We start from the raw sequence: 25926 nt of genomic DNA on the forward strand, positions 1-25926 counted from the left end.
AATATTCTAGTATTCTTTCAACCTAGTCCAATGTGTACCCTTTACATACTATTTTTTCCCACCTTGTCCCCGCCCCCTCCCCATTTTGTGTTAACTTCAGAAAAAAGTAGGGTATGGACAAGAGCTGGAGGAAGAGCCCATGGAGGACTTTAGGGATCCCTACCTGCACAGGAGGGCTGCCCCACCTCAGGAGCGTCAGTGGCCTTCTCTCAGAGGTCCCAGGCCCCAACCAGGCTGCCCTGAAAGCATTGCCCATGAGACCCCAGCTTAAATCTATAATTATATCTATTCAGTGGTGACCAGGTGTTCAAAAGTCAGACTTTCCTCGGTCACTTCTTGACATGTAGCGTTCATTCTTCAGGATTTCTAATGGTGGAAATGTGGGCTCCTTAACTTTCGCGTATTATCTACTCATTTTCTCTTGCTTTGATACATGGACAGCTTGGCTGAATATGAAGGACGTGCCCACAATGACTTGCGTTGAGTTTTTAGAAAACATTGTCCTCCTCGGTAGATGTGTTGAGACGTGGAATGTAATCTGATTTTCTCCTACTCGGTGCCAAGGGAGGTCTGGAGCTTCACAGGAATTTTTTTCTTTAAAAAACAAATCATTCAGCCCTAATAGGATGGGTGTTAAAGTTGAACATGCCAGTCTATTTCTCCCAGATATCTATGACTTTCTCTCTGACCCCTTCCCAGTATCTTTGATCCATTTCCTTTCTGTTCAAAGCTTTCATTTTTGAATTCAATGTGCCCTATGATTGTAGGCATGTAAGATTCTTTATACATTTTCATTGAGCCTGTTTTTCAGAGATTTTTCTTTACTTCAGTTTTTCCCTAATTACTGCCAATTCTCGTTTCCTTATCGTGTCTAGTTTGTGTTCTGGGTTCCCTTTCTTGTCTGTGTGAGTCTGAGTGTGTGTGTGTGTGTGTGTGTGTGTGTGTGTGTGTGTGTGTATCTGGATCTAAAATAGGTTTAGTTTAGAATATTTATTTTAGAAATAGTTCCTGTTTTATATTTTTCTTGTTTTTGTTTGATTTTGAGAGAAGTCTTTTCATGAGCTGAAATCTCTGACTGTATTTTTGTTTTTCTCTAATGTCAACTTAGAAGAAATGTCTGCTCTGTGATTTTCATTTCCACCAGAGTAAGATTGACCTGTGTGAGACACAGCAGTTGTAGGTGGGATCTGATGAATCTTTAAGCAGCCTAGTCAGTTTGTTTTGTCTAGATCTCTTTGTCTTGTGCAATTACTGTAGCAGATGTAAACTTTTGAGGAAAGGCATGGTGTGTCTCCTGGTTCTGAGATTCTATTTTCTTCCAGTTGGACCTTGAATTTCTACTGGTTGCTTCATTCTTTCTCTTCACTACAAGCATGCAAAGGACATTACCTTCATCCAGGTCTCACCGTGGCCCCCACAATTGTGCCTCCTGAAGACTGTCACCCTCTGGTCCTCTGCACTGCCCAACCCCTTCCTGGCAACTCCCCAGTCGTCAGAGCTGTAGTCCACCAGGTCTCAGGCATGCTGTGAGTTTGTCCCCATGCTCATTTGTAGGTAATTTTTCCTGCGTTCCCTCCTTAGGATTCCCTCCCTGCTGTCCTCTCCTCTGTGTGTGTACAGTCTTGGCTGCTCCCTCTACTGGTGTGTAGCCCCAAGCCCTGGCTAAATACAAACCACCAGGAGTCCAGTGTTGTGTGGCCCCTGGTTCTTCAGGGGAAGTGTTCTGCATGGTGTCATTGACTCTAGCTTAATCCCTAGCCCTCTGAAATCGGTGTTGAGGCATTCAGCTCCCATCATCGTGGTGGACTTGTTATCTCTCATCATTCAATTTCAAATGCAGAATTTCAATAGGACACAAAAATTGACAGGACATCAAACAACAACAGCAGAAATAACAGAAAAATACAACATAAAAGAATTAGAAAGAACAGAACATCCCCATCTTTGTAAGCCATCTTCCACAATTATCAAGTACTGGTGGAACTTGTTTCACTACAATCCCACCTACTTACCTTTTCCTGTATTATTGAAGTAAATGTCAGACCTCACACTTCATCTGGAATTACAGCACTGTGTTCCCCTCCGTGAGGACTCTTTCTGAAATTTGTATCATAGTATTACTGCTGTTGGTAAATGGACTCAAACTTTTGAATATCATAAAATAGACAGTGTTCAAAGCTCCCATGGTTGTTTTTAAGTTAGTTTCTTTTTGGGGGTTCCAAAAACAAATCCACAAAGTGTAATCAGTAAGATATGTGTTAAGTCCCTGCATATACGTTTCTCCTGAGGTCCTCCCTCCCTCCCTGCTTCTTTCCTTCTCTCTCTCTTGCTGCTCCTGCTCCCTCTGTGTTCCTTGATCTCTTGCTCTCCTATGTTTGCAATGTATTTACTGAAATTACAGCCGTGTTTTTCTCTAGTAGCCCACAGCGTGAGTATAGGCCCTGGGTATACATCCAGAGCAGCATTGTCCTAATAGAAAGAAGGTACACGCCACATATGTATTTAAACTTTTTCTAGTAGCTACACTGAAAACCAAGAAGTACACCATAATTCAGAAACAATCTTATACATAAGACACTTGAGTATCTATTGCTGTATATTAAAAGAACAGTAATTCTAAAGTATTAAAATTGTATTGAATAGGAAAATTTTTACATACTCTGTTTTAAAATTTACATTTAAATGAATTCCAATTAAGTAGAATTAAAATCCAGTTCCTCAGTCCGGCCAGCCACATTCTAAATATCCAGTAGTCCCATGGGTCTAGTGGCCACTGTGATGGTCCTGGGAGATATAGAGACTTACCAGGTTCATGTTTCACCTGTTGGCAAGATCACCTCAAAAGGGGTGTGTGCTCTCTGATCAGGAGGCATAACATGTCCTTTTTGATTCTTCTAAGGATATTAGCAGCCCTTTGATCCATTAACTGATTGTGTGGAGCAAAATGGTGCTATTCCATCATCACGAGTTACTTACCTGGACACTTGTATAGTGAGAAACTTCCCCGAAATCGTAAAGACTGTACACTTAGTGGGACAGCCTGCAGCTTAATGAGCTAATTCCTCAACATTGTGTGTGGTCACCAATTAGTTTCTTTGCTTTTTCTTTCTTTGTTTTCCTGTGCTCATATGAAATCAAGGTTTCAATCACACTGAAGTCTTTCAATGCATTGCTATAGAGTCCTTCCTGATAGTCCAACTGTCCACTCTTTCAGCAGTGAAGGTGAACTTACCCTGACCCCTGCGTCCTTTTGCTAAGATTCTAATAGTCTTTGAGACCTTTCATGATGTCACTGGGACAAGCTGTTTCTGTTTCATCTTAAATATTTACTGCCCCTGACCTGGACTCAGTCCTTTCTATAAGACTCTGATGTCTTTATGTCAAACAGAGCATTCACAGAACAAACTGAATATCCCAGAGATACTCATTGGAATTGGTTTATTTAGGCCTTCCCAGTGGACAGAGCTAGGAAATATGTATTCATAGTGTGTGTGTTCATGTATTCACCTACAGTCACCAACATTACAATTCAAATTCAGAACTACAGGCTTAATATTGAAACTTCTGTGTCTGAAAGCAATCATTTTTTGTTTTAAGGACTCTTTCAGTAGTAGAAATACAATATCCTAGAAAGCCTCATTGCATTTCCCCATAGTATATGGACAAAAGATTAAAGATATAGCAAAGATTTTGCTAATGCCACAATGGAGGAAAGCAGTTTCTGGTTTGGTTACTGTCATTGGGTACACATAAATTACTGTGTTTTAGTGTTAGTCTCTTGGTATAGTTCTTATCCACATTGCAGTTCCACAAAAGGGGTGCACCGGCTCATTTTCAATGGCTAGGGGTGATACTTCCAATTTTATTCAGTAGGGGTTGGAAGGAATAAATTGGGAGTTTGCAATTGCAAATATTAACTACTATATATAAAATAAGCAAATAAGTTATAGGGAAGTATATTCCATATCTTATATTAAGCTATAATGAAAAAGAATTTGAAAACGAATATACCTGTTTATATGTATGACTGAAACTTTAGGCTATACACCAGAAATCAACACAACATTGTAAACTGACTATACGTGAATTATAAAAACAGAACGAAATTTGACTTACTTTTGGAATCATAAAAAAGAAAAAAAGAAATGTGGTTTCCAACTCAAATCTAAGCAAGGAAGGTGTGATCAAGTATGGTCTACCCTTGAGTATAAGATCTGCAAGTGTCTCAAATCCCCGGGGAGAGATGGGTCAGGGAACCCTGATCTCCACAGACTCTAAAACCCAAGGCCTGTTCTCTTTCTGGCTGGGCTTGGGATGAAAGGAGAAGATTTCAGGAGTGAAGTTTTAAATTTTAGCCTAACTGCAGCTTTTCATATCCAATGAGGACGTAGGACTAAGAAATTCTGAAGAAAATCGGAATAAGCCAGAAGAAATCAAAGAAAATTTGGAATGAAATACGGCATCTGAAAGAAACCCAGAACTTCCAATTCAGGTCTGCAACCGTGAAGCCGAAAACTGAGACACAGGCCTCCTCGTGGCGGATCCGCGAGATCACAGCCCTCACACCGACCATTTATTCACAGGGACGGACGATGGCGCTGTTACAGGACGTGTGGTGTGTAGCAGCTCACCGTGCAGTGTTCAGAAGGCGCAGCCTCTGCCCTTTACCCCTGAAACCCAGGGTGACCCGACGAGGGGGTGGCACTGGCTGTGTCTCTTCGCCCTTAGTGGCCGGGCCGGGGCCTCCTATGTCCGCGACGGGCACAGTCGCGCGGGTGCAGCGGGGACACCCCGGGCTGGGTTCCCCCACCTGCCCGCTGCCAGGATGCAGCCACCCTGAAAAGCCCGTTTCCGGCACCCCTACTTCTCAGGAGGAGGCGGCAAAACGCGGGGGACGCGGCTTTCAGGCGGCGGTGGGAGGCAGTGGCTCGCTGGCTCGGGGAGCTCGTATACCGAGAGCGGCACAAAGGGGGAGGCGGGAGCGGGACAGCACGTCCACTCAGCGCTTACCTGAGGCGCCAGTTCGCTTTCCGGCAGCAGCGGAGTTGGGGCTGCGTGATAAAACACTGTTGGGCCGGGCCTAAAAGTAAGGTTCCACCGAGACTCGAACTCGGATCGCTGGATTCAGAGTCCAGAGTGCTCACCATTACACCATGGAACCGCAGGCCGGCCCGCCCCCTCCCCCGCTGAGCCAGGCGGCGCGCAGCCCCGCGGGCGCAGGACCCGCCTCCTGCCCGGCGCTCGCTCGCCCCGCCCCGAGCCCGCTTCCTCCGCGACGCCAGGAGGCGCCTCACTCGCCTTCCGTCGGCGCGTTCCCGTAGGTTCGACGTCGTGGCTGAGACGGCATCCACTCGGGGATGATCCACAGGCAGGGCTTTTAAATCTTCCGCCAAATCCACCTGCTCTGCCGGGATTTCTAGAGTTTTATTCCCTGAGGTAAGGCTCCCGCCAGGGAAAAACAATAAACAAAAAGTGTTCCTTTCCTCTTGTATCTCCTCCCGCCGCCTTGGGAGCTCTGAGGACCCTCAGAACAGCCTTGGGGCTTCCTGGGATTGCCCTGCCCTGGGACCCGAGGTGGAAAGGGTACAAGCCCCGCCGCTTCTATAGGAGATAGAGTCCTCTGTCTGTTGGGGGTCGTGTTGGAACCCCAGAGGCCCCTACGCGGAGCCCCGCCAGAAGCTCGCCGCTCCCGCCCTGAGGTGGGGGGGGGCGCGTCGGGGGGAGCAGGTGACAGTGTTTCTTCTGGGCTGTTTCCTCCCTCGCTTTTCTCCTCTTCAGTTTTCCAGGTCACCCCTCCTCGGCCTCCCGCGTCCCCAAGACTGAAGGCGCCGCTCGATCCCGGGTGGGGAGCTCCGTGCGGTTCCCGGGGACCCCTAGAAGTTTCTGTGCTCGGGACGTTTAAGGGCTTGAGCTGCCAGTTTGAGTTTCCAAGAGCGGCCTGTTTGGATAGCCTTTCACAGCCTCCCTTTCCGCGGAGGGTGCAGCGGGCCGGGTGAGCGCAGGGAAGGTGGCTCTTAAGGGACTTCAGCCCGAGAGGCGGGGTCGTCACGTGAGGGGGCTCCGGGGCAGCGGGGAGCAGGCGGCCACGGCCCTGGGCCCCGCGATGTGGCGTCAAGTGCCGCTCGCTTGTGTCGGGGCCCCAACATGCCCTAGTCAAGACCCGGGTGTCCATCGCAGGTGGGTCTGAATGAGCTTTCAGCCGACGAGGGAGTGTTTGGGGAGCAGGTTCCCTCCACGTGGCAACAGCATAAGGTGTTATAATCCTGCTCTGAGCGCAGCAGGAGCCCATGACTGCTAATTGGAAGACCTGTGCTTCCAGCCCAGCACGGAACGTTCTAGTCTTAACTTCCAGTCATTTTCCTGTTTCTGGGTCTCCCAATTTACCAAGCCTCCCTCCTGAGCTGCTTTTATGCTTCAGGCAGCGACCTCCTCCTGTGGCTCTCGGTTCTTGTCCTCAGTAGCTTTGCTCTGTGGTGGCAGGTTCGGTGGCTGTGGAAGCTCAGTCCTCCTGGGTATTGAGGGAGTTCCGCCCAGCGCGACGGATTCTCCAAGTCTCAGCAGATACCGCTGGTCTCTCTTCACCATCTGGAGCCCCAACCACACCTTGACCTACCTGATGGGACCTGTGGATTCCACAGGACCTGCCATGCTGATGGAGGCTGAAGGAAGGGCATGGAAATCACCAACATACCAGATTCCAGGTTGGTGCACCTCAACCCTCAGTATTAACCAGCAATTACAGAATGCCACCAACACTTTGATTTGAGCTTGAGTCTTTCAATTTTTTTTTTAATGAAGGATGTTACTTTTTAGAACAATTTTAGATTACAGATAAATTGAGCAGAAAGTACAGAGTCCTCTCTCGTGCTCTTCTCCCTCACACAATTTCTTCTATTGTTAAGTATCTTGCATCAGTCTGGTACAAGGGCAGGTGGATAGCATGATCACCAAGCTGGTTTTCCAAAGCTAGGCTTATCCATTGCAATGTGGATGTGCTGAACCCTGCGATTTCCCCAAATGTGGGAGACTCACATGCCCAATTTGTGGTAGTAGGGGACTGTGTTTGAGTTCTCCCCTGAGAATTAATGGTTAAAAACAGACTGTTTGAACATATTGTGTAGTTTCAGAAGACTCGGGGCGGGGGGCATTTACTAGACCCATTTTCCCGGAGGGTAGATTTTCCTGCTTCCGTTGCAAGTTGCTGTAGGGGAGAAAATGCTGTATTCCTTTCAGGTGCCAGACTGTGAATTGACAACCATCAAGGTTTGTGAGAATTAGGGTGCTAGGACACCAAGAACACTTTATTTCAGGGCAGTCAGTTCCACTCCCCATGTTTTGCTGGAAGAAGAGTGGACCAGCTTACTTCTTTACTACAGAAACACTACCAGAGATCCTGAACTCAGGGAGACCTATGTGGTCAGATGACTGCCTCTCCCAGCCAGGGCAGGACAGGTGTTTCTGATAGCCTACCTGGCTTTCCCTAATTTCTTTTCTCTTTTATAATGTCCATGGCAATAGCCCCAACTCACAAAGAGTAGTATCCAGCACTGTGTCCCCTGCATGGTGAGACACGGGAACATTTTCTACCAATGAGAGGAGAAAGAGCTTGTGAGTGGTATTTTCTGGGTTCTCTTTGGAACAACACAGTGAAGTTCCTGAGAGAGACTCTGGGAATCTTTGCCCCCCATCAGTGCCTGGGTTGTAGCGCATGGATTTGAAAGATGCACTGTTTCTCCCTGGCTCCCTTGGTAACATAACTCAGCCTAGGACCAATGTTTCCTAAGAGATACCCCATGAAAGCCAGGGCTTTCCATTGGGCAGCTTTGTAGTTATGTCCATCTTTATTTTGAAGGACCTTTTGGAGAATAGAAATACTCAAGGCTGACTTGCTTTTAAAGAGGCAGATCTAGTCACGAAGGACTGGGTTTTCATTACATAGCTCAAAGGAACATCCCCTCAGCCTTTGGGCAAGGAGTTATCTGGCTTCTGCACTCCCCAACATAGAGTTAAGCAAAAAGTCTTTGGAAGAGCTACATTGCTTTTAAAATACAAGGTTTGTTTGTTTGTTTGTTTGTTTACTTTTTTATTGAAGCATAGTTGATGTACAGTATTATAAAAGTTACATGTACAATACAATGATTCACAATTTAAATCTTATTCCTCATTTTTAGTTATAAAATGTTGGGTATATTCCCTGTGTTATACAATATGCCCTTTTAGCTTATTTTACACATAATAGTTTGTACTTCTTAATCCCCTACCCCGTCTTGCCCTCCTCCCTTCCCTCTCCTTAGTGGTAACCACTGGTTTATTGTCTATATCTATGAGTCTGTTTCTTTTTTGTTATATTCAGTGTTTTGTTGTATTTTTTAGATTCCACCTATAGGTGATAGCACACAGTATTTAGTTTTCTCTGTCTGACTTATTTTACTTTGCAAAATACCCTCCAAATCCAAGTCCATCCATGTTGTCACAAATTGCAAATTTTCATTCTTTCTTATAGGTGAGTAGTATTCCAGTGTGTGTGTGTGTGTATGTATATATATATATATATACACCACATCTTCTTCATCCATTCATCTCTTGATGGACACTTAGGTTGCATCCATATCTTGGCAATTGTAAATAACACTACTATGAACACTGAGGTACATGTATCATTTTGAGTTAGTAGTATCGGGTTTTTGTGTATACCCAGGAGTAGAATTGATGGGTCTTACGGTAATTGTATTTTCAGGTTTTTGAGAAATCTCCATATTGTTTTCCACAGTGGCTGTACCAATTTATATTCTCCCCACCAGCGTACAAAGGTTTCCTTTTCTCCACATCCTCACCAATATTTGTTGTTCGTGTTCTTTTTGAGGATTCCATTTTGACAGTTGTGAGATGATATCTCATTGTGGTTTGGAATTGGATTTCCCTGATGATTAGTGGTGTGAACATCTTTTCACGTGACTGTTGGCCTTCTGCATGTCCTGTTTGGAAAAATGTCTATTCAGGTCTTTGCTCATTTTTTCTATTAGGTTGTTTGGTTTTTTTGTATAACCTGTTTATATATTTTGGATATTAACCTCTTACCAGTCAAGTTTTAAGGGTTTCCCTTAAAATACAGTTCACAGTTTCACCCGGGTTGTGGCTGGGTTATTTATTCTCTAAAGGTCTCTTTTCAGAATCTTGCTAGACATTTTCCAAGTTTGATTTTTAAAGAAGGGTGCCATGTGAATGCAGAGTAATAGAAAGTGAGTTTCCTCTCCTGCCTGAATTAATAAAGCAAAACAACAACAACAAACTGCACAAAATATAGGAAGCAAAGCTTTTCAAGAGACTAGGCATCAGGCAATAAAGGTTAGTGAGTGATCCCTGAGAAATTAAGAACAAATGAGTGAACCCTACAATGGCTCCAGTTTGCCACCTGGAGACAGATTCCAACCAGGGCAGGGAAACGGAAACTGGAAAGTAGCCTGGTGGACCTCACTGAGTTGAGGACACTGAGTCATTGCTCCTTATCCTTGTCTCCCCTTCTACCAGGTTGGGCCCTTTGGTTCCTGCTGTTCTCATTCTGTCTACAGTTACCCAGGCTGAGCTGGAAACAGTCATCTTTAAACTCTCTTCCATAAGGAATATGTACCCTCACTCTGTATCCCAGTGGAATTAGCCAATGTTTCAGCCATAGTGGCTCCAGAAATGCATTTATGGAGCTGAACTAACTTAGAATCCAAGTTATCTAGATGAGCAGAGATGTTATGTTTTATAGAATGTGATAGGATAGAGGAGTAAAACTAGGCATGTTAGGTTACTGTTTTTAAGAGAACAAAGGACATATCAACCACTTGACTGTCAGAAAGCCAGGGTTTTACTGCCAGACCCCACCACATTCTCACTGCAAACTTGGAGGTTGCTTTAATCATTTTTTACTTTAGTTCTTGTACCTAAAATTCTGGGGTAAAATACCAAGTTGTATAATTCTTGAAATACGACCAATATTTAAATTATTTTTGAGGTGGGGAGAGAATTTGAATTCTGGAAGGCATTTACCTTTTCAGAAGGAAGACATATCCCTGATCATTATGACAAGGATGAAACTATAAAACTTACATAAGTTGGCTCTTTATTTCTCCTTCCGGCCAGGACATAGACAGTAGTGACAGGTGTCAGCAATATTGAGTATTCTGCGCCAACATGGAACCCAGGTGTTAGGTGTATCCTGAGAGGCTGAAATCTGGCTGAGAACCAGGGTGGTTGGGCCAGGAGATGTCACCAGCTGCTGGCAAAAAGAGAAGCGGGGATCAGGGCAAACACTGAGGTAATCCCTAGGCAGCATTGGCCACTTCCTCTAATGAACCCACCACCCTTACACTTCTTGTGATGTCCTGGTTTCTGGGCTCAGAGCTCCAGGAAAGGTTGAATAGAATTTTATCTGTCTTTGTGAAGTGAATGACACTATTTCAGGTGCCGGAGAAATGTCTCTTTTACCCTTAAAAAACTATTCTTTCTACCAAACCCTTCAGTAACTAATATGAACCTTAGGAGTTCAGGCAGGATTTTTCCACAACTGATTGAAAGAGAGAGATTGAGGATAAGAATCAGAGAGAAGGTTGTTGAGAGAGATTGTTCAGGACAAACACAGCTTTAAAAGACCTAGGATCAGTGAAAAAAGAGTATCATTATTGGGCTCGAACCACCAGCTGTTCAAGTAACAGATGAATGAGCTTAAGGATTACCCAGGGAAAAAGAGTCATCTTCTAACCCACCCATGGTTTGCGAGCCTGAAACGTGGGAGGTTTCCCAGATATGTGTGTCTCTATAACTCTGCTGGGATTGGCTAGGCTGGTGATTCCACAAGGGTAACAATGGCCACAACCTTTAAGTGTTCCATTGAGCATTCATGACTAAGTGAAGGAAGGAGTGAGCAGATTACTTTTCCAAGTTGGGGCCCCACCTCCATCACAACCCCCATACAAACTGTGGGACGATATTGCTGAGGGAGGAAGCTGTGGAAAGTACATTGTGATAGAAAAAGATAGTTGTCCAAATTCTTTTGAAGCTGAGGTGACTGAAACCTAATCAAAGTTAAGGAACTTGCCTAAAGTCATATTGCATGAGTTTTTTGAAGTGCTATTAAAAACAGCCTTAACCCCACATGCCATATATTAAGCAATTAAGTACCAAAGAAGTTATTAAAAGCCTCCGAACTCCTAGCTAGATCTTGCTCAGTGGGGAAAAGATAGTTTCCAGAGTGATGATTTATTTTTTAGTTACCTGCACAAAGGAAATCATTTTTGCAGTAGGACTCAAAGTAGCATATTTTCTGTGTTAAACTGTTAATATGAATAGAAAAATCAGAACTTTTTGAGAAAAAAAGTCTGAGGTGATTTATTGGGTACAAAGAGTGCTGCTCAACTCCACTGGTCCACAGAGAAACAGGAGTCTCTTCATGCACTTAAATAAGATGTACATATGTCTCTGCCTCTAAGATCATGTAATAATGCAGAGACCTTCCATTTGTAGGTTCAAGTGACTGAAGTTTGATGACAGTGACCCCAGGGTATCAGGGAAATATGGCTTTGGGCTTTCGGAGTTGCCAATGGGTACCTGCAAAAGAACAATCAATGATTTGGGAAGGCACTTTAGCAAAATATTTGGTTACAAAGGCCATGAAGTATTTAATTCATGATCTGTCAATAACTTTGTACATTGATTAGCCTGGTTTGACTTTGGCCAACAGTGACTTTTTCAAAAGTTAAAACAGTGATTTTTTTAAAAAACGATCAGTGAATTGCATAGGACCACATCTACCTGAAATGGAGATAACATGAAAAACATAAAAATCATAACTCTTGCCCGCTATTGAGGTTTACTCACATTTTCAAGTATAGACTTAATTGTGAAGGATAAGCAAAGACACAAAGAATCTGAGATCACCAGCACTAGTTAATTGCAAGAACCTTCTTCCCACACTGGGAAATGCTCTGGCCCAAATTGAGCATATATGGTCTCTGCGTGATGTATGAGGTCATCACTTACACAAAATGGAGCTTCTGTGGGTCACCTCCTAGACTGATCCTTACTTAATTGACGTGACAGTCTCCAGGAAACGAGGCCACTTAAGTGCACACATTCTCGGTTTGACCCCTTAAATAGTCCAACACAGACCAGATACATCCTACTGACATTCCATATGGAAGGACTCTCCCAATAGTAACTACCATTAGTGTATTTGCCAGGAGGTTCTTCACCAGATGTTTACAGGGCAAACTGACTGGGATACTTTTCTTACCCTCCACACCATCCCCCACTGAAGGGAAATAATAGCAACTAGAAGGAACAGTTTCTCTTCTGTCCCCATATTGTCTAGGTGGAGATTTTAGGCATAGCTTGTAAATCAGCAGGAATTCAATTTTCTTTCTCTGAGAAAAGGTACAATGGTTTCTCTCCGCATTGCCCGTTGGTCGGTGCCAGATTTCAGGAGGATAGCTAAGCATGTTATTCTTAGTACTGCGTGATCCCAGTCCTCTCTGGCATCACTACCACTTATGACTGTGCCTTCTTTAGACTCTGCTTTCCTCCCATTTCCATTTATATCCTGGTTGACTTACATCCTTCCTCCAGGGATGGAGCCAGCTCAGAAGTACTGCTTAACCTAGAGGTGGGACCAGCAGAAGCTTACACATGATTATCATGAAGCTGCGTTCAGAGTTAGCTACAATTGGCTACATGCTGGTATCAACCAGCCTACAGGACCATTAGGAATATGCACTTCCAAATGTAATGGTACGGATTTTGTCTGTCTTGTATTGATATCAACCTCCTCGGTACAAACATGTTTAGACTTCAGCATGGCATGTAGGGACAGAAAAAATGAAAGGAAAAGTGTGTGAAATGTGAAAGATATTAAGTTAGTTATGTTATGTTATACTGAGTTGTAGAATTGCATTTTCCCTTAACCACCCTCCCCCTCCCAAAAATTACCTGCAGAACATAGGAAATTTTTGGGTGGAGTCTACAATTCAGTTGCCAGCAAATTCTTTCTGAGGACACAATAACTTAAACTGTTAACTTATACTTTCCACTTTTGTTCCCATTACCTGTGTTGAAAAGCAGACGTTTCAATCAGCCATCCACATTTTCAGTGAGACCACTGCAGTCATCATAAGTAATGTGGTGTATATACATAATATTATGTTTCTTTATGTAGTTAGGTGCTCAGCGTGTCAGCTGTTGTCTGCTAGTGTACCTTTAGCACACACAGGAAACCCAGAGATCTTCAAAGTGTAGAGTCTCCAGGTCGAGCTCAAGAAATGTAAGGCCACACATAGAATTCTGACAGAGCCCAGAATGGCTCTTGATCTGGCAGGACCCTAGGCAGTTCCCCTGTGCTTTCCTTAGGGGGAGTACCTCCAGATTCCCCAACCACACACCTTAGAATGGACAAGGTGAAACACACACACTACTTTCACACTGGCAAAAACTTCTAGAGAACTGTGAAATGTGTTCAGCGTGCTCCGACCCCTCCAGGCACATACTCAGTGTGTTCCTGCTGGGTGCAAGTTCTCCTTTCCATCCACCCAGTAGGAGACCCCGTAGAAGCCCAACCCAGAACACCTGGTTCCCTTTTCTCCTTTCTGTGTAAGCCTCTCCAGCCTTTGCTATGGTTTTGCAACCAAGGCCTCCTCTGAGTAGGACTCATTTGGCTCCTGGAGCTACTTTGTTCCCAGTCCCAGAGAGTATGACCACTAGAAGCCAGTTATTTCACCCTTTCCAAGGCACTTAGGCACTTGATAACAGGTGCACAAATGCGAACTCTCAGTGTTCTGGCCTGGAGGAGATTAACCCTTAAAGGTAACTTACCCGAAGTTCTCCTGCAGCTATCAGGACAAAGCACCCCAGGAGACTTTGCTTGAAATCACAACACACACAGCAGTTAACTCAAAGTGGATCGCAGATCTAAATGTAAGACCTGAAGTAAAACTTCAAGAGGATACATAAGGAAAACAATCATTGTACATTTGAGTTGCCCAAAGTTTTCTAAGACACTACAACAAAACGACAATACAGACATCAAAAGACACCACTAAGAAAGTGAAAACACAAACCACAGACTAGGAGAAAATATTTGCAGATCAAATATGCAATGAAGGAATGTGATTCTTAATACCTAGAGAACTATTTCAACTCAATAGAAAGATGCAACCCAGTTTTTCAAACCAGCCAAAGACTTGAGTAGACGTTTTCCCAAAGAAGACAGATACACTTACAGCATATAAAAAGGTGCTTAGTGCCATTGGCCAGTAGGGAAATACACATTAAAACAACACTTTACACCAACTGCTGTGACTATGTTCAAATGTGAGAATGCAGAGAAACTGAACCCTCAGATATTGCTGGTGGGAATGTAAAATGATACAGCCACTTCGCAGACCACTTTGACAGTTTCTTAAGAGTTAAACACAAGCTCACCATAAACCCAGCAATTCCACTCCTATAAATGTATTCAAGAGAAATGAAAACAGAGGCCCACACAAGATTGTTCAGCAACATGAGTAGCAGTATTTTCATCCTAGCAAAAAACTGGAAACAACTCAGAAGCACATCAACTGGTGAATGTAGTTACACAAAATGGGGAATATCTATACAATGGAATTCTACTCAGTAATAAAAAAGAAAGAAGTCCAATTCAAACTAGAGCATGAATGAACCTGAGAAACACTGCTGAGTGAAAGAAGCTAGTTACAAAGCATTACATACTGACTTACACGAAATGTCCAGGAATGACAAAGTTGTGGAGGCAGAAAGCAGATTAATAGTGCTTGGGGCTAGACGAGAGAGCAGGGATCATCTGCAGCGGGGCTGGAGGGGAGATTGAAAGTAGTGTTCTGAAACAAGGTTATGGGATAGTGGAGGTGAGGGGATTGGGGAAAGAAGGTGACAATCCCAGATGAAAGGGTGGAGGCAGCCTGTGATTTGGCGGTGAACGCTGAACTTTGGGGTGCCTCAACCTAATGTCTGAAAGTGGTGCCTTAGAGCCTGTTCCGATGTCACAGCTTGTGTAAGGGATCACCCCACAACCATGTGCCTGTGCCTTCAGCCTCTGGACTCTACAAGGCAGAGCACCTAGTCAGGGTAGCCCTCCAGGTGGCACAGAAAGACCAGGGGCACCAGGTAAAAGCCAAAGGGAATAAGCAAGCTAGGATCACCTTGGTGGAGATCCTGGGAGAGTTGAGAGAGAGAGGTGTGAGGGAGCAACTGAGGGGACAGAGGCACAAAAGCAGCAGGGAGATCTTGCCTCTGGAGGAATTCCATGGCCCATGGCAGGCAATCACCTGGAATTATACCACTGCACTTCAAGGTTTGCATCAGCCCCACCCCATTCCTGACCTCTAAGGCAGCTCCTCTCCTCCAACTCACGCCCTGCTCCTGGGTCCTCATCTCCCCTCCCACCCTCCCAGAGAACCTGCCCGATTGCCACCCACTTAAGGAGCCCACCCATTGATGGTGAAATGGAGATGGATTTTGCCAACCTGCTTGAGTTCTTACTTTTAGTCCTGGGTGATCAAGAAAGGAATTCTATATTAAAGTAATGTAGAAGTTGTAAAACAATGTATCCAAATATACAACTTATATTGCGGATAAAGGGTGTCACCTTCCATATCAGGAAACAAAGGATGTTGTGACCAACTAGCCAGTAGCTTCTGCAGCTACCCCTAAAGGTGCACCCTGAGGGGATTCAGGAGGGAGGAAAACAGGAGACTGGCCCTAGATAGTTAAGGTGCACATCAAAGGAATAGTTTCATTCGGCCCAGAATCTCCTAACTTCCCCTATATAGAAGAGCACTAAATTCATTCACCTGAGATGTCTTGTTTTTCTTCAGTTAACAGTAATCTTTTGATGTTCAGCTACCTGGTTTTTTGTTTTGCTTTGTTTTGGTTTCTTTTTTTCATTCCCCCCACCCACCTACCCCCCAGACACTCCTATGTATCCTGGCTCCTCCCTTAAGCCTCACTAATGTCCCAAATAAAACGTAAGCTTTGCCCAGGTGACACTACTGGCCCTGGACACTAGACACCACCAATGGCTCCATGACTTCTGCTACACCTGGTTGATGTTAAACTAAGAATCTTGAGGGAGGAGACATTCTGCTGTTGCAAGGGACAGAAAGAATTGCCCCAGGGCCTACTCCTTGAGTCTCTCAACTCATGTCAAAAGCTGGAGTAGTTCTTTGTGATGCGGAGGGGCTAGATCTTGGTAAGATACCCACATCTTAGTCCCTAGGAAAACTAAGAAAGCAAGGACGTGATCCTTCGAGTTTCAGAATGTGAGAAGTTCCTCATCCATGGAAAGGGGGTTCGGATACTAGATGGCCTAGTTATGACCAAAGAGCCTTCTATGCCTGACACCCTGCAGCCAGCCTTGTGCAGAACATTATAAACTAGGTACTGAACCCCCTGCAACCGCATCCCAAACATAACACCTGTGCACAACCCAACCTCCGAGGGTTAGACGTTCATCCCTGAGCACAGGGTGAAGATTTCAACTCTTTTTATGAGGATGGTTGGTACATCATTCAGTATTATTTACATTATCTACACTGAGAATTGAAATGTTTGAAAGTTCACATTTCTGGGACTAGAGTAGTCGTTTTAAAGCCATGATGACAAATAGCCACCAGAACTGGTTTTCAATTCTCTCTGTCCCTCGGTGTTCACTCTAGGAGTTTCCAATTGCTAGTGTAACACATTACCATGAACTTTGTGGCTTAAAACAACACACATTGGTAGCTTATGGTTCTGGGGATCAGAAGGCTGAGATGCATCTTGCTGGGTTAAATTCAGTGTGACAACAGGGTCACACTGGAGACTTGGAGGGGAGTCTGTTTCTTTGCCTTTTCCAGCATATGCAATGTGCCCAAGTTCTTGTCTCATAGCGCCTTCCATCTTCAAAGCCAGTCATGGCTGATTGAGTAATTCTCACATCACATTATTGTGACACTGACTCTCCTTCCTCCCTCTTTCTCTGATACGCCTGGACCCCTGTGATTCCATTGGACTGTCCAGGAAAATCTCTCCATCTCAAGATCCTTAATTTAATCACACTTGCAGTGTCTTTTGCCATGTCAAGTAACATATTCACAAATTCCAGGGATTCGGATGTGGACACATTAAGGACGAGTTATTCTTCTGACACAGGCACTCTCTTCCATGAACGCATTTCTGCAAGCTTGTCAGTGAGTGGGAGCCCTTCTCTTCCGAAAGCCAGCCAGGTGAAAGCCACCCAGCCCGCTGCTTTGAGTGCCAGCCAGCCAACAGCTGTGCCCATGTCGAGGCATTTGCATCAGGGAAGAGAGAAGGAGACAGTCTGCTGGGAGAGGAATCTGAGGACCCAGTCAGTCCCTGGGAAGTTCCCAGGGGCCAGAGCTGAGAGCTGCAGACACCTTCACAAGGGGAGGAGGTTGGGTAGGGTGTTATGAACTGAATGTATGCATCCCCCCAAAAATGCATATCTTGAACCCTAATCCCCAGTGGGCTGTATTTGCAGAAGGGACCATTAAGGAAGTAATTAAGATTAAATAAAGTCATTGACTTGCGCCCTGATCTGATAGGATTAGTGTCCTTACAAGGAAAAGTACCAGGAAGCTTGGGCTCCTACCCTGTTCCAGCATAAGCTTCAGGAAAAGACCATGTGAGGACACAGGGAGGCATGGGCTGTCTGCAAGCCAGGAAGGGAGCTCTCACCAGAAGCTGAATTGGCAGGACAGTTCAGTCTTGATCTTGGACCTCCAGCCTCCAGAATGTGTGAAAACAGATCGCTGGTTAAGCCACCCAGTCTATGATATTTTTTTTATGGCAGCCCAAGCTGACTAATACAGGATGTTACCTGGCCATTGGCCCAAGCAGCTTCTCCTTTCTGGGCCTGTCCGTTTTTCATTTCTTGTAATTAGCACTTAACACCTGCTTTGCCCTCGTTAAGGCTGATTTGTGACTTTAGAATGAGGATTTAACCACCTGACGTAGGATTTCATAGTATAATTTATTCCATGTAACAATGACTTGAACCAAGGATCTTTCCCAGAGTTTGTTTTGAACAAGTTCGACATCTTCACAGATATCATCCTAGCATGACTTAGGACAGCTGGATTCATATTCTGTACGATGACCCTGTGACCCCACATGGCCTGCATTTCTTCTTCTCCTGGGAGGCTTCTGTGATTTGGAGTCTCCAGAACCACAAGATGTGGGTTTGTCTGCTGGTGAGGAATCTGTGTGTAAGTCTGTGGAGACCCAGAGAAAAAGGGAAGATTCCCCAGAATCAGGGCATCAGTGGGTGTGGGGTTGGGGGATGAGAGTTTGTTCTTGTGGGAATAGAGGAGGCTGGAGGATGACAGAGGAGGCTGGGGTATGTGTGTGTGTCCGGCATGAGGTCAAGGGAGGTTTAGAGTAGGGCAGCTTCCATTCTGCAAGCAGAGTCTATTTTTATTGAAGTATAGTCAGTTTACAATGTGTCAATTTCTAGTGTAAAGTATAATGCTTCAGTCATGCATGAACATACATATATTCATTTTGATACTCTTTTTCACCATAGGTTACTGCAAGATATTGAATATAGTTCCCTGTGAGATACAGTATGAACTTGTTTATCTATTTTATATATGTTAGTTAGTATCTGCAAATCTCAAACTCCCAGTGTGTCCGTTCCCACCCCCTTCTCCACCTGGTGACCATAAGTTTATTTTCTGTCTGTGAGTGTGTCTGTTTTGTAAATAAGTTCTTTTTTTTCCTTTAGATTCCACATGTAAGTGATATTATATGGTATTTTTCTTTCTCTTTCTGGCTTACTTCATTTAGAATGACAATCTCCAAGTCCATCCATGTTGCTGCAAGTGACAGCAAAATAAAATAATTACTCTTCTTTATGGCTGAGTAGTATTCCGTTGTATAAATATACCAGGACTTCTTTATCCAGTCATCTGTCAATGGACATTTAGATTGCTTCCATGTCTTGGCTATTGTAAATATTGCTGCTATAAACACTGGAGTGCGTGTACCTTTTTGTTTGTTTTTTGTTTTGTTTTCTTTTTTTGTGGGGGAGGTAATTAGGTTTATCTGTTTGTTTATTCTTAGAAGAGGTACTGGGGATTGAACGCTAGAACTCGTCCATGTTAAGCATGCATGCTGCCACTGAGCTATACCCTCCCCCGTCATGTATCTTTTTGAATTAAGTTTCCCTCTGGATATATGCCCAGGAGTGGGATTGCTGGATCATATGGTAAATCTGTTTTTAGTCTTTTGACGAATCTCCATACTGTTTTCCACAATGGCTGCACCAAACTACATTCCCATCAGCAGTGTAGGAGGGTTCCCTTTTCTCCGTAGCCTCTGCAGCATTTATTGTGGACTTTTGAATGATGGGCATTCTGACTGGTGTGAGGTGATACCTCATTGTAGTTTTGATTTGCATTTCTCTGATAGCGAGTGATATTGAGCATTTTTTCATGTGCCTATTGGCCATTTGTTGTCTTCACTGGAGAATTGCTTGTTTAGATCTTCTGCCCATTTCTGGATTGGGTTGTTTGTATTTTATTATTAAGTTGTATGAGCTGTTTATATATTCTAGAAATTAAGCCTTTGTCAGTCTCACCTTTTGCAAATATTTTCTCCCATTCTGTAGGTTGTTGTTTTTGTTTTCACTATGGTTTCCATTGCTGTGCAAAAGCTTGTATATTTAATGAAGTCCCATTTGTTAATTTTTGCTCTTATTTCTATTGCCTGGGTAGACTTCCCTAGGAGAACATTGCTAAGATTTATATCAGATAATGTTTTGCCTATGTTTTCTTCTCGGAGATTAATCGTGTCTAGTCTTATATTTAAGCCTTTAAGTCATTTTGCATTTATTTTTGTGTTTGGAGTGAGGGAGTGTTCTACCTTAATTGACTTACATGCTGCTGCCCAGTTTTCCCAACATCACTTGCTGAAGAGACTGTCTTTTCTCCATTATATAGTCTTGCCTCCTTAGTCAAAGATTAATTGACCATAGGTTTGTAGATTTATTTCTGGGCTCTGTATTCTGTCCCATGGATCCATATGTCTGTTTTTATGCCACTACCACGCTGTTTTGCTTACTGTATCTCTGTAGTATTGTCTGCAGTCTGGGGGGGTTGGGGTTGGTTATTCCTCCGGCTTCATTCTTTTTCTTCAGTATTGCTTTGGCAATTGAATTGCCTATTTCTGATTGGTTCATCTTTATAGTTTGTAGTTCCTTGTTACAGTGACCTACATTTCTATTGACCATTCTTCTTAATTCAGTTAGCATTTGTATTATCTGCTCTTTGAACCTGAGGTCTAGTAGACTGGTGAGCTAAGTTTCATTCTTTGCTCTTTCAGCAGATTTCTTTTTTCTTAATTGCTAGTAGTTCCTCTGTCTTTTCATTTTATTTGTCTCTGTATGGATTCAGGAGAAACAGTTATCTACTGTGGTCTTGAAGGGGTGTTCTTATGAGTGAGTGTCCCTGTGTAGACTGTGTGTATGCAGTATTTCTGGTTTGAGGGCTGGTTTCAGTATGGATGCCAGCCACTCCTTTCTGAGGGTTTGTGCGCCATTATCCCCTTACAGGGGGGTGTGGTTGATGTGGTATCTAGAGCCTGGGCTGGATGTGAGGTGGGGCTTCCTCTCTGCTCTGTGTCACTGCCCTGTCAGGGGTGGGGTCCACTCCCAGTTGGAGTAAAAGCCTTGAGGGTTGGGTTCGATCAGACTCTGTTGCCCTTGAGTGCATGCCTTGCCCCAGAGGAGGTGATGGCTGAAGCAGGTGCCGCCTGCGTGGTCACAGAGGCTGTGTATGCTGCCTGTGTAGGCTTTCACAGTTCCGCTCAAAAGCAGCCCAAGGCTGCGTCCTTTTCTCTGTTTATTTGGCCCAGATCTAGTGTAAGGCTGTGGTGTGGAAGGGGTTGGGCTGTTGTAGCTGCAGGAATTGAGGTGGCTGTGCTGCCACTTGAGATCTGGGCTGCTTCTGTTGCAAACTTCTTTGAGGACCTGTCTGCCCCAGATCTAGCCCTAAGCTGCTGTGTGGGGTGGGTAGAGTAGGGTGCTCTTGCTGGGAGACCTGCTGAGTATGCCTAAGAGCATTGACAATGGGCATCACTGCCCCACTCAGACCACACCCCAGGCCCTCTGGGCTGTCTTGCATAGCTAGACGACTTCTCTCCCAGGGCCTGTCTGTCAGCCCTTAGGCACTCTGGTCCTGTGTACCGCCTTGTGCGCAAGCTGAGAGTGTCCACTGTGAATACTACCACCGCCCCGTGTATGCATGGACTGTGGCCTCCAAGACCCTGCCCAGATCACACCCCAGGTGCCCTAGTCTGTTTCTGTGCAGCTAGACCGAGTCTTTGCCAAGATCCTGTGGCAGGCTGTGGTATGGGGTGAGTGGGGCTGGAGTGGTCACCCCCCTCTGACTGGGAAGTGAAGCAAGGTGGCTGCTGCCAGTGCAAGGCTCTCTCACTCTGACTATTTGTAAGCCAGCGCATGTGCACCCTTGGTAAGTAAGTAGAGCCTAGGCTTCTCCAGCCCTTCTAGCATCTGTCTCAGTGAATTTCCCAGGAGGCATGGGGGCCTGTCTCCTCCACGTAGGACCCCAGGACTGGGATGCTCAGATGATGGCTCAACCTGCTGACTCCCCAGGGTGAGGGTCCACCTGCATAGACCTTCTCCTCCTTACAGATCCCTCCCAGGGACACAGGTCCTGACCTGATGCCTTCTGCCCCCATCCTACCTGGTTACGTGGAGATCTTTCGCGCAGCCTTGGTTATATAGGAGATCTTTTGCTATTCTGCACTTTTATGTGAGAATTGTTCCACATATAGTCATATTCTTGTGTGTTTGTGTGGTGAGGTGAGCTTCATTTCCTCTTACTTTGCCATCTTGATCCTGCCTCAGACTCTGAGCTTCCTAATGCCAGTCTGTCTTTCCTATTCTTACATACTCAGCCTAGGGACTAGTGCAGAAATTGGAAATAAAGCAGGCAAAGAGCAACTTTATTTCTTTATACACATTCTGCTTTAATAGCCACCAAAAAGACTGTTTCATTTCCTCTCACCAACCCTGTCCACCAGTTATATTGGCCTCCAACGTACCACTATAGCAACATATATAAATATATATCATACATTTATACACATACACACATTCTAAAGCACTGTGAAGACACAGACTAGGCTTTAGGACAACTGGTGAGTGCTCACATGTCACTTACAAGTGATCACTGGTTTGCTTTACTCAAGATTTTCAGTGGCTTGGTGTGGCCATTCATCCCCAAATCCAAGAGGGAGGTTAAGATGACCAAATGGAACAGCAAATTTAGAATGAGGTCAGTAAACTTTTGGAGATCATATGAGAATAGAAATAGGAAGTACCAGGGTAAGCATGAGATGGCATCTGCAAGTCAAAGCTCTCACCACGTGGATCCCAAGAACTCGGGTGCTGCAGTGTAGACTGACGCCAATCCTGACCGACCCAGCTGTGCTGGCCCCCGGTCAGGTCATCGGGGCCCCGTCAACACTGTCTGTCAGGGCATCGCCGCTCAGTCGTGTGCTTTTAGATCTGCCGAGGGGCTCCAGTGTCAGAACCACAGCTCCGATCCTAGGAAGCAGGTCCTGTCTGCCCTGAGTTGACCATCTGAGGATCAAGCTGAGGTGAGAAATGTGCTGTTGCTGGTTCCCATGGCACTGGGGCGTCCAGAAGCAGTGTCACGAAGTCCTCTACAAACTATGCGTGTTTTGCTCAGTGCTGGGCCAAGTGGACCTTGGCTGGCTATTCCACAGCTGCAGGAAAGGCCCACTGCCTTTTGGCACTGCCCCACCAGGCGTCATCTTGGACTCTTTCCAGACCCTCCAGTAGGTGTGGAGGAGTGAGACTCATATCCTCCTCAGCAGACAGGGAGCTGTGCAAAAGCGGGGCAGGCCCATCCTGCCTGCTGTTTTAAGGACCTCTGGTGGCTTCGCTTCTTGCATGGCTCCTGGAAGGCAAGCGTCACAGGACTGAAGAGCCCGGCACTGCCCTTAGGGATTTTACCTGGAGACCAAAATTGCATAAAGTAAGAAGGCATTATCAGGCCCTACTGGTGGCTAACTGAGGCTGCAGAGAGAGCTGATTGGTGACAGAAGCCAGGAGCTCCGTGAGAGCCTATTAACAGGATGAGCTGAGGGGGTATGCTGAGGTCTGGAGGAGCAACTGGTGCCACCAGGTTAGTGGAAAAGCCCCCCACACCCTCCTGTGGTGATACGTCTGCTCAAAGCCACTGCACACCAGGTGGCATGATCCTACCACTCCCTCTTGAGGGACCAGTTCCCTCTCCATTTCACCTTGGAGCAAAAGGATGGCTTTTGTGATAAACAGGAAAACAGCTTAGCATGAAACATGCACATATAGAAACAGCCTGTTGGAGGAAGGAGAGGGCATTTTGCAGGCAAGTCCCCCTTTTGTGTCCTGTGACTTAAGGAGGAGTGGGACGGGCCACGTCAGCAGGGACATCAGAGACCTTCTTGGTGCCACCTCTTACAGATGAGGGGCAGCAGGCTCACAGAGACTGAGGTCAGCAAAAGCCACACAGCCAGTTAGTGACAAGCCTGGGATTAGAACTCAGTCCTCGGGCCCTTTCCAATGACCTAGCAGAAGTCGAGAGGACTCTTCCAAATTAGGGAAGCCAGCGGGTACCAGAGGCTATTGGGTTACCTTTGCTGGGACAGGAATAAGGCTTTACAGAGGCAATCCTGTAAGTGTTCTTCTAAAAAGGCTCAGGAAAGAAAGGAATCATCAGAGAAAAACAAAAGGAATTAGCACACAAAAAGGCAGAGTTAAATTATGGCCCAACCCATTTTGACACTGTGAGGTCAACATTCTCTAGATTACAGTTTAGGAACATTCCTAGGCATATGCTCAGTTACTTATGGTAAAGCTTCGATGGCCAGTGTAAAAGGTTTAATTTCTGATTTTTAAGTCATTTCTTAACACCTCAAGTTTTCTTCAAAGTGGTTCCTAAAGAAGGTGTTAGTGTTTTCAATAAACAGAGAATGTCTCCCATATATGTAAAATCTTCCCTTTAGTTTATTACCCTGTTCTTTTTTCGATCAGTAAGACCCAATGATTTTCTTTTGTGTTGTTGCTTGAAGAAAACTCTGCCAAAATCCCAATGCTGTTCTCAGCTCCATACTGTATAGTGAAATCTGTTTAGTAGGCTGTATCTTGCAGTTATTTTTTCATAAAGTGGTACAGGAAACCCCAGAACACATGAGTGACCTCAGGATCCCTTTACTGAAATCTTAACACAGAGGCAGACCCCTTATGTCCTCTGACCTCGAGAATCAACTGAATTGCATTTCTCCACACTCTTGACTTGGCATGAAGGAGAGAATATTGCAGTAAAGAGAAGGTGATGACAAAGTGAGAGTGAACCTAGATGGCAGGGGAGGTTGCTGATTGGGGTGGGAGTGCTGATGGGGTGGAAATTGGACAGATGCTCATTGAGGACCTGTGCTCCTGCAAGTGGACCAGAAGTCTCTCCTGGAAGGTCAGGGAAGGTCAGAGATGACCTCCCGACTCTGATGACAGATGCTGAAGGGTTTGAAGCAGGCTCTATGGCTCTGACTAATGCTGTGGTTTCCTTACCTCCAAATTAGTCCTTGCCTTCTTCAAAACATCGTGTGTCCGGGTCACTGAAAAACGAAAACAGCCCCACAAGGGAGAAGTTACCAGGGGGGCCCATACTTGCCTTGGGTGTGTGCTCTAAAGCTTTCTTTCTGGCCACTCAGCTTGGGGTCTCCTGCTGCCCCCCAACACCACCCCCAGCATCCATGATTACTGATAAAACGGGAGGTTCACGGATGTCACATCAGTCTCCCCCTTTCCCTAGCCTCTCTGGTCACTCTGCATCCACAGCACAAGCGGGGAGTCTGCAAGTTCCCCCATCTTGTGTCCTATTCCGTGGTAGGGGGACACCCACACTGGCTGAAGATGAACTGCTCCATGCTCTCCTTCTGCTGGTTGGCAGTCTTCAGACGCTCTGCCGTGCTCTGAAGGAGACTCTCCTGTTTGGATAGTTTGGTTTTCAGCTCTAGAAGCTCCCTTTTCATGGACTCTCCCTGGGAAGAGAAACAGGCTCTCTGACAATGGTCAGAAATCTGAAAGCCCCCCGGGCTTTGTGGCTCCTAACAACCCAAAATAGGATTTTACCATCTTCTCAACTATTTTTGGACTCAATTCTCCCTACCCCACCAGTTAAAGCATCTAAAACCCTCCAGCAGATGTCAGCTCACAATGAGGCCATTAGGTATGAACACTGAGAAGCTGGAAGCCCCCGTGCACGTTAGCACAGGCTACACTCCTGTTGCTGCACAGGACCTGACTCCAGGCCAGCTCTGAAACCGTCAGCTGTGAACAGGAGCTCAGATTTAGTGTTGACATTAATCATATCACTTGGGCTACACAAGTAAGACTTGGTTGTTAGGAATATGGTGACTGGCAAGACAGGGCTGGCCTGAAACAGTCTGCAATTTTGTAAATATCCCTGCCAACTTCAAAATGGAAAATCACCCCCTCCTCTGGAATTAGCATAGTTGGGTCTCCTAAGATGTCAGGTGTCAGTGATATTAGTCTGGAGTTAGAACCCCTGGGAGGGGATCCTGAAACCTGGCTATTCAAGGTCACCAACCAGAGAGCTGGCTTGAGAGCACCCGGGGGAGGTTGACTCTCCCCTGGCCTGACCTGGAGACTGAAATTTAAGTGATTTGTTGGGATTCCAGTGGGTGGCTAAAAGAGGCTGGTCAACTCATGATGACATTCTGTGATCCTACCTGATTTGTGGAAGTGGGGTGGGGTGAAGACAGAAGTTCTTGATGTTTTAACATGTCCCTGAACTTGAGCTCAGGCAAACATCAGACAGGTAA

At 45.3% G+C, this 25926-nt stretch overlaps 2 protein-coding genes and 2 non-coding genes across 4 annotated transcripts in view; 2 read left to right on the forward strand and 2 right to left on the reverse strand.

The window, feature by feature from the left end:
* Positions 1 to 5089: 5089 nt before the first annotated feature.
* TRNAQ-CUG (transfer RNA glutamine (anticodon CUG)) lies at positions 5090 to 5161 on the reverse strand. Its single transcript has one exon. It is a non-coding gene; the product is annotated as a tRNA-Gln (tRNA).
* A 116-nt stretch (positions 5162 to 5277) lies between these two features.
* The window catches only part of NBPF7 (Putative neuroblastoma breakpoint family member 7), a 105898-nt gene continuing 85249 nt past the window's right edge, over positions 5278 to 25926 (forward strand). Inside the window, exons 1-2 of the mRNA XM_072967877.1 lie at positions 5278 to 5436; positions 5779 to 5992. The gene's annotated coding sequence lies outside the window, so the exon portion shown is untranslated. The remainder of the gene's footprint in view (positions 5437 to 5778; positions 5993 to 25926) is intronic.
* Positions 6920 to 7078, forward strand: LOC140698573 (U1 spliceosomal RNA). Its single transcript, XR_012076377.1, has one exon. It is a non-coding gene; the product is annotated as a U1 spliceosomal RNA (small nuclear RNA).
* The window catches only part of LOC140698229 (myomegalin-like), a 31028-nt gene continuing 27131 nt past the window's right edge, over positions 22030 to 25926 (reverse strand). The window contains 4 exon segments of the mRNA XM_072967880.1: positions 22030 to 23056; positions 23717 to 23768; positions 24650 to 24696; positions 24984 to 25122. Coding sequence (XP_072823981.1) covers positions 22911 to 23056; positions 23717 to 23768; positions 24650 to 24696; positions 24984 to 25122 — 384 coding nt within the window. The 3' untranslated portion in view covers positions 22030 to 22910.

Source organism: Vicugna pacos, chromosome 9 (assembly GCF_048564905.1).
Source record: "Vicugna pacos chromosome 9, VicPac4, whole genome shotgun sequence".
NCBI lineage: Eukaryota > Metazoa > Chordata > Mammalia > Artiodactyla > Camelidae > Vicugna > Vicugna pacos.